Raw genomic sequence first — 9,564 nt, 5'->3', positions numbered from 1 at the left:
AGTGTCATCAGTACTCATATCATATTTTGTGTTATTTTCTTAAGAAACACCTTAGATAATTGTATTTTGGTTGGACTAAAGAAATATTTGGAGCACAAGTTAATTATATGTTTGTATGCAAACTTTACCGAAAAAATCCAAAAATCTGAAAAAAAATCCGAGGTTTATTAGTTTGGTTTGATTTATAAATTTAAAAATTCGACACAATGGTTTGGTTTGGTATTTGAAAAACCCGAATCAACCCGAGGTTGAAAAACTCGAAAAAATCCGAATTTTATTAGTTTGATTTGGTTTGTAAATTTAAAAATTTTACACAAATAATTTGATTTGATATTTGAAAAATCCGAATCAACCCGATCAAGTGTATCCCTAAGTAAACACTTTTAATAAATATCATATGCAATACTCTTTTAAAATTGAATAAGAGAAATAGGCAAGGTAAAAATAGAAAAAAAAATTGTCAACTACAACCCACAATTATAATGACAAATGGGCCCACTTTTTGTAACTACAAGGTTGTGCCAAAGGACTAAAAGGTCAGCACAATTAAAGATTAATAAAGCATGCACAAAAATTAACTCATTTCCTACCTATCAAAATTTAGAACCAAACTCAAAAGACTAAAATGCCACATAACAATTGACTAATGACTCTAAGCATACATGTTGATACCGACTTTCTAACTCATGCTTCTATATAGGTAAGAAAGAAAGAATAACACTGTTTGTCCAAATATTTTTTAATTGTTATAGTTAGCAATACACAAAAATCGATTTAATTGATAATTCGAATAAAAAATCGAATCAATTTTTTTTTATTGATTTATTGGCATTGTGTTATCAGATTAACATTTTCGAACGATTTTGTAATCATTTTTATTAGATTATCAGGTCACTTTTTTATATTAATTATTTTTTGTTAATAGTTAAATCAATAACCCAATAAAATTAATTTATTTTTATCCCTAATTAACTATTTATTAAATAGTGGCTTTAAATTTTGAGTACAAATCCTATTTTCTAAATTCTTAATTTTTCTCCAAGTTTGCTACTTAATCATAATTTAACATATTTCTTCTTAAAATGGCTTGATGGATGTGTTCATTTATATCGTTCTTTTGTTTGAGAATTGAGCGTTGTTATTATTATTGAAAACTGATAAACCTTATCGATAATATACAAAATTGAACTGAACCGATCGATAAACACTTCTAATTATAACGATATGTTATAAAAAAACATATTCCTAAAGAAAACTTAACAGTTATAATGAAATATTGTTATTAAACTTTATTGTTATAGAGACATATGATTATAATAAAGTTTGATATATATAAAACCATTCCCTCGTAGGGTTTCAAAAATTCTTATTCGTATAAAATAATTTACGATTTGTATAATATCATTTCCACTTGTTATTACATATTTTTATTTATTGTAAATTACAACATGGTTGAGATACCTTTTCTGTATTTATTATTTTTCTAACATGTTCATCTAGCAAGTCAACTATCCAACAAGCAACTAGGTAATATTATTGCAGAATTTATTAATTCCTTATGTTAGCGTAGTCACTATCTTGAATTTGCCTATATAAACCTCATATTGATACCCAAACTTGAACACAAACTACTTTTTAAATTCGTGGAAAGTCGATTAAAATAAGAAACGCTCTCTACTAAGAGCTTTTTCATTATTCTTACCGTTCAAATCCGAGCTACCTAGCTAGAATGGAAGAGAAAAGCAAGATTTTAATAATTGGAGGGACAGGTTACATAGGAAAATACCTTGTGAAGGAAAGTGTAAAATGTGGGCATTCAACTTTCATTTTGGTTAGAGAAAGCACACTTGCAAATCCTGAGAAATCAAAACTCATAGACACATTCAAGAGTATTGGTGTTACACTAATTTATGTATGTAATCACAATTCTACATTTTTCCATAATATTTTGTTTTTTATATATAAGAATTTAACTTATAGACATATTATGCAACACGTATTATAATTGGTAATATGTTTTATTTTGTAAATTCTAATAACCTCGTTACATCGCTCACATATTTTTTTAAGGATAGTCAAGTTGAGAAGGTAACATCTCTTTTCCTATTCTTTTTATTTTTTTTTGGTTAAAGAAGAACGGATTCTAATTTTGTAACTGATAATTTGTCTTATTTTTTAAATTACTAATACAATTTTGGTGATTTAAATAGTGTAAAAAATCTTTAAATTGTGAGTGTGACATTACCATCATTTTAATTAATATAGTCTTATATTTCATTTTCGTTATAATTAGGGAGATTTATCCAATCAAGAAAGCCTGATTAAGGCAATTAAGCAAGTTGATGTGGTGATTTCCACTGTTGGGGGAGGGCAATTTGCTGATCAAGAGAACATCATCAATGCAATTAAAGAAGCTGGAAATATAAAGGTAAGGAAATTAAATTATTTTTCAGAAAATGTTTATATTATTTTTCATGTTTGATTGGTCAAAATTATGTTTTGCCAAGAAAAAGAAGTTTCTTAAAACTCAAGAAAATGATTTCCCTAGTGGGAGGAGAACAAGGTACATAATTAATATTTCACGCAGTGGCGGAATCAAAATTTTCATTAACGAGTTTCAAAATATAAAGAAGTAAAAATGCATAGAAGTCAAAAGGTATGTCAATATGTTACATATATACATAAAAAATATATGTTTTTACTTAGCTAAACAATATAATTTTCCAACAAACGAAGATGTGTCGGCCCTCAAGTATACGTGGCTATACCACGTTGTTGATTGTCTCCTTCCAACCTTAACTCCCCACCCCATCCAAATTCTTATCCACACAATTCCATTGTCATCCCACCTCATATTATTTGATTAGATTATGTATAACTTATCAATTAAACATAAAAAAAAAATACGTAAGAAAATCGCTTATGTTTTCACGAATACATTTTCATTAATTCATACCAAATATATCGTTAATTATTCAACTTGTGTATATTTTTCACCAGAGCTCATTACTTTCTACTCGAATTATGTTTACATTTACAAAAATAAATAAATAAATAAATATATATATAAAAAAAATAATTCAAAAAGATCATATTCATATTAAACTTGCTGACTCTAGATTTTGAATTCGCATCAGAGATTTTTGCCTTCAGAATTTGGATTCGATGTGGATCATGTTGATGCAGTTGAGCCAGCAGCATCACATTTTGCTCTCAAGGCCAAAATCAGGAGGATGATAAGGTCACAAGGAATGATTCCATACACATTTGTGATCTCCAATTGGTTTGCTGATTTCTTCTTGCCTAACTTTGGTGACTTACAAGCCAAAACTCCTCCTAAGGACAAAGTGGTCATTTTTGGTGATGGAAACACCAAAGGTATAATATGAGTCATTTGCAAAAAGTAAATATGTTATGTGTATATCTCAGGGTCGATAAAATCAGTTCATAAAATTATGATCAATCTAATTTAGGTAGATTTGGGTGGGTTGATGATCCGCTAATTATTTTATGAGGAAATTTTAAAAGTTACTAATATTTAAGCATGATTAGAGATCTGTAGTTATAGATTGTATATTTATAATTCATAACAACAATTGTATGTAGGGGAGAGCGAACAAGATTAGGAGAGAGGCGAGCAAGATTTGAGAGAGAAAGAAAGAGGAGATATGTTACAGAAAGAATGAATATAAGTTGATACATGGTGTATTCAACGAAATATAACGAATACAGTTTGATAGAGAGGAGTGAGGAGAATAAGATTGGAGAGATGGGATAAAGGCAATCGAGATTTGGGAGAGAGAGGAGAGATGTTAGAGAGAGGGCGAATAGAGGCGATACAAGATATGCTTGATGAAAATAGGTTATATCAATGAATACAGCCTAATATATACAAGTTGATATAGGTTGTATTTGATACATATATATTGATAACGAGGGCCGAGAGGAGAGATACTAGAAAAAGGACAAATACATGCTGGTATAGGTTGTATTCAACGAAATACAAATTGTATCAATGAATACAACATGCCATATATTCAATACATGCATGTTGATATAACTGTATCACTTATATTCATTTGTTGTTGTATCACTTGTATTCATTTGCCATATACAACAACATCAACTCTTTTTATCCTGCTTGATCTACATGCTAAACTTTTGAAGTTAATATGAAGTAATAATCTTGTGTAAAATTTAATTTATGTAATTTCCCTGTCATGACTCATGTATTTCATTTTATGTCACAATGTAAGCAATATATGTGAAGGAAGAAGACATAGCCACATATACTATCAAAGCAGTAGATGATCCAAGAACCTTGAATACAACTCTTCACATAAGACCTCCTGCCAATATTTTGTCCTTCAATGAGATAGTGTCCTTGTGGGAGAAAAAGATTGGCAAGACACTTGACAAGTTGTATCTTCCAGAGGAAAATATTCTCCACATGATACAAGGTAAAGTATCCTATCCATTTTAATTTGTATGACATAATTTATTATACTCGGTGTCAAACAAAAATCAGACAAATAAGTTGAAATAATTAAAAGAGTATCTTTTCTACTCCTTTAAGAAGTTCCCACCCTGTTAGCTCCGATCCCTTGATGACTCAAACTCACAATCTTAGGATTGATGATAAAGAGTGCTTACCATCGGAACAACTTTTTCTTGTCTGTAAAAAGCAACAACAACATATATAATACAATCTCACAAAGAAAATCAATACGAAATTCAAAAAAAGAAAAAAAAGAAAGGTCAATACATCATCAATCTCTCATACTTGTCTACAAATTTCATTTTGCCACTTAAGCTATGATTTGTTTCAGTTGATGAGCACTTAAACACATGATAAATTAAATGTTTTTTAAATATTTTCGGTTCAAATTTTAATTATTATTTTTTGTGTGTTCTTAAGGGTTTATTGTGTAGATAAACTAACTACTCAATGTATATGTCACCTCCTTAATCTAATTATACATGCATGTTGGCCTTAATAAGCCATAAGATCTCAGACATATTCTAATTGAGGTTGATATGTATAATTAAAAATAATAATTATATTTTATAATTAACTTTCCTATCTAATAAACGTTTAAAAATTTAAAAATATTCCAAATTATAACTAATTTGGTTAAAAAGGTCTAATCGGAACACTTTCTTAAAATAAATTTTAACACATGGTACAAACTAAAGGCTTTGATATTTCTATCTTGCACTTTTTAATTAGAACACTTCAAATGGTAACAACTATTTAAGCAAAAAATATTAATTGTGCTCGATTAAATTCATATTCAACTTTTAACTCCGCCCTTCTTCTTTTTTAAACTTGTTTTGCAGAGGGGCCTGATCTTCCATCAAGAGTCAATTTGGCCATATGCCATTCAATATTTGTTAAAGGAGATTCTACAAACTTTGAGGTTGATCCTTCTATAGGAGTTGAAGCCACAGAGCTTTACCCAGAAGTGAAATACACTACTGTCAATGACTACTACAATAAATTTGTCTAGATTGTCTATATCAAAATAATTAAGTTGTTAAAGTTGTTGGTCTATCAGAAACAATTTCTCTTCAGACTTTATTTATCAAACTATATTAAGTATGTTATTATTGTGTAATCTATATATATAATAAAGGAGAAACATAGATAAGGTGATGTGACACCTCTCTATGACCTCCATTTGTATTTATCTTTTTTCTCCTTTTTTTGGCTTTTTTTCTTTTTAAACTTAAATTAATTATTATATTGTAAATTATTGTATCAAATTATATTAAGTATGCTATTGTTGTGTAATTTGAATTATATTGTTGGATATTTTCTTGTTATGTATCTAATGACTATTTTATCTAAGGCTTAATATATAGCCAACTCATTAAACTTGCAAGCATATTTCATTTACATACATAAAAAATATGGTTTGTTTTAATTGTATATGAAAAAATGATAAAGTGTTTTAATTAGACATTTTTTATTCACATTTTGGAAATCTTTTGGGTTTGTTGTAAATAGTATATTAGGTAGTTAAGTTAACCACATAAAATATTTCATCTACTTTAATTATACACATTAATGTCAATTAGAAAACGTATGGGTTGTATGGTTAACTGAGACGGATGCATATATAATTAAAGAAGACGATTGATTTTCAATAGTGTTGGGTTCAAAAGGGTGATTGGGGTGTCATGCAGAAGCTTACAATTTGCAAATCATATAGTTGATAAATCAGATAACAAAAACTTATACTAAAAATCAAAATGTTATTATATCAAAACTAATATAAAGAAAAACATTGAAACTTTAGAGAGGATAAATCTCCCATAAACTAAACTCTTAAACGACTACATTGTGGAGGTTATTGTGTTGTGTTAGAAGAAACAAACCTTTATTTATAGAGTCCTAAAACCTTTCCTACTAGAAAAGAACTAGCTACTCCAAAACCTTTTCCTAAGAGGAAAGAATAAACAAAATATGAAAGAATATTATATTTTCCTTTCAGGAAAAGTAAAACATTTATGGTAATGTTTTGTCTTTTCTTTAAGAAAAAAATCTTAAATTATGGTAAGAAAATCAGGGTAAAACCCTAACAAATCTCTCCTTTTGGCTATATTTTCTTGACAAAGCTTAATCTGTCTTCTTCATTGCATGATAATCTTGTTCTTCACAAAATCTTCATCACTGTTGCTTGCCATGGTTAAAAAATAAAATTTAAAATATATGGATTAAAAATGGGTTAAAAATATTTTGTTTTTATTCTTAAAAATTGCAGCAACAAGAATGTTGAAAATATGGTTGAAACTTCTTCTCCACATGTAGCTTGACAAAAAATCTTCATTATCATCAAATTGATTACAAATTGATTTGAAACCATCTTGAGTCTGTCTTCAACCTCGTTGAACCATAGGACCATCGAATATTTGAACCATGTGCTCTGATACCACTTGTTGGGTTATGAAGGGGAATTGGGGCGTCATGCGGAAGCTTACAATTTGCAAATCATATAGTTGATAAATCAGATAACAAAAACTTATATTAAAAATTAAAATATTATTATATCAAAACTAATATAAAGAAAAACATTGAAACTTTAGAGAGAATAAATCTCCCCATAAACTAAACTCTTAAACGACTACATTGTGGATTTATTGTGTTGTGTTAGAAGAACCAAACATATATTTATAGAGTCCTAAAACCTTTCCTACTTGAAAAGAACTAGCTACTCCAAAACCTTTTCCTAAGAGGAAAGAATAAACCAAATATGAAAGAATATTATATTTTCCTTTAAGGAAAAGTAAAAATATTTATGGTAATGTTTTGTTTTTTTTTTAAGGAAAAATAAATCTTAAATTATGGTAAGAAAATCAGGGCAAAACCCTAACAAATAGTTCATTGCAGAGGCGAACCCAAATTTCGAAGATGGTGGGGAGACTATTAAAGTCGAATGTGAGTTAGTGAAGCAACAACACTTCATCGAAAAATATTGTCAAACAAATATAAAATTGAGTGTATATATAAATATAATTTAAAAAATCTAACATAATTCACTCTAAAATTTGATGGTCTTGACCCTTAGTGTACACTCTGAGATTGCTACTTCGAATCTTGCTTTAGGTTTTTTATTAGGTCTTTCTTTGGAAAATAATTAAAATTGACAAAAAGGAAATGCAGCAAGTAGAATCGGCCCAACAATCGGGTGTTTAATCACTACACCAACTCAACTTATATGTCTTAGCTAGGGTGCACATTTAGTTATATATTCCTTATTTCAGAATATGTGTGTATATACACACAAAAAATCCCGAAGTGAACAGGTGCATGTGCACCCACAACCTCGAGGGTGGGTCCACCTCTGGTTCCTTGCAAAGGTGTAGCTATATATATTTAGGTGGTACCACCTTGTTGTTGATGTTACAATTCTTTGCAAAGTACTTCACACTACTTTGCTATTAGATATCATATTTTTCTTCATTGTCGTTTCCCTTTTTATAATTACTTTGGTTATCTACATTTTGAGTCGAGTTCTTTCATAAATAACATCATTACCTCCATATATATATATATATATACACACACACACACTATCTTATCAAGACTCAATATTGTGAGATTTCACTAGATATATTATTACCGACTCTATTTTTGATGTATGAAAATCATATAAAGATAATTATTAATAATTGTAGATGAGAAAATCAATTAGAATTTTGATTCACGTTCAAAGTCCTATGAATTTGCTATACACGTGAGTCCTGAATCCAATTTTGAATTGGATTTGACTTTTGGTTCTAATGTCAATTATGTATGGATTTTGGAATTATATTTTTAGGTGAAAACGGTTTACATCTTTTATCTTCGCTTTAAAAATTGAATATTTTTAGATCAAACGAAAAAAGAAGAAGATATTATTAAACTATTTTTAATACAAAAAATGAGAAAATAGTCAAAAGCCCCTGAACTATTTAAATATGGAATAATTACTTCCCTGAAAAGGCATAATCAATTTTATGTCAAAGTTGTGCAGCACACGCGATGAATCACTGTATATTCATTTTTTTTATTCTTTTTTTCCCCCTGTAAATTATAAGCCTAATCAAAATAATAACTTAATAATCCCTTGTAAAATTATGTAAAGTTTTCATTTTTATCAAACTTAGAAAGTGAAATTTACAAAAAATGCTTTCAAATAGAGATTGTTTTTCCAAAATACTAATGATTTCTTTAGACAATAATAAGAGAAAATGATGAAAAAATCTCTACGCCAAATAAAAAAGAAGAACAACTCCATAGCTAGTCTACATAAACTTTCAATTTGAAATCCAACCCAAAAACAAAATTCCACAAATAAGTATTCACAAATGTGGGAGTGAAAAACTAATTTGGTAAGAATGAAATTAGAAAGTGAAATTTCAAATTCACCATTGTTGGTTCATTGTGGTCTAACTTCTTTTTATTTATTTATTTTTGCTGAAATTATGAGGGGTTTAAGAAAAAACTTGAACTCCATTTTTGAGCTTCATATATGAAAGTTTCTTATGAGTTAGGTGATTGTTATTGCTAAAAACGGTTGATGTATGATTAACTCAGTATAAATCAATAGCTATAAACTGATTTGGAGCTCCTAGAGACGAAATTTAGAAGACCACCATTGAAAGACTTTGAGAAAATTTTAAAGAAATCATGAAATGGGTATAACAATTTTGTAATATAAAAAAAGGAAAGAATAAAAAAAATGAATTACTTATATAATCTCCAATGAGATACTACCACATGGATTATTTAGTTCAATTTTAGTCATTTTATGTCTTTTTGTTGAACCCTTAACGCCTACAAGAGGTGTATTCACCTTCTTGGACAAGTCAACTTTTAAGGGTCACAAAATATCAAAAACAAAAAGTTCGGGGCGCGGGGGAGGGGGGGGGTAATAGGACCCCTGTAAAGTATAAGGGGTCGTTTGGTACAAAAATGAGTAATGCAGGGATTAGCAATGCAGAGATTATTTTTTATCCAGTGTTTGGTTTATTGCTTATTCAAATCTTGTGTTTGGCTTAGAACTCTTAAAAAAGAAC

General features: G+C 28.8%; 1 protein-coding gene across 1 annotated transcript; it reads left to right on the top strand.

Annotated features, from left to right (window-relative positions):
- The first annotated feature begins 1,644 nt into the window (after window positions 1–1,644).
- LOC102597382 (isoflavone reductase homolog A622-like) lies at window positions 1,645–5,571 on the top strand. The gene is made up of 5 exons (XM_006343332.2): window positions 1,645–1,912; window positions 2,294–2,428; window positions 3,138–3,378; window positions 4,257–4,460; window positions 5,341–5,571. The coding sequence occupies exons 1-5, from the start codon at window positions 1,730–1,732 to the stop codon at window positions 5,508–5,510; spliced, it is 933 nt and encodes a 310-aa protein (XP_006343394.1). The 5' UTR covers window positions 1,645–1,729; the 3' UTR covers window positions 5,511–5,571.
- The last annotated feature ends 3,993 nt before the right edge of the window (window positions 5,572–9,564 follow it).

This window comes from Solanum tuberosum, unplaced genomic scaffold (assembly GCF_000226075.1).
Source record: "Solanum tuberosum cultivar DM 1-3 516 R44 unplaced genomic scaffold, SolTub_3.0 scf00039, whole genome shotgun sequence".
NCBI classification, from domain to species: domain Eukaryota; kingdom Viridiplantae; phylum Streptophyta; class Magnoliopsida; order Solanales; family Solanaceae; genus Solanum; species Solanum tuberosum.
The sequence above is the reverse complement of the archived record's forward strand: the minus strand, read 5'-3'. Positions and strand labels throughout refer to the sequence as shown.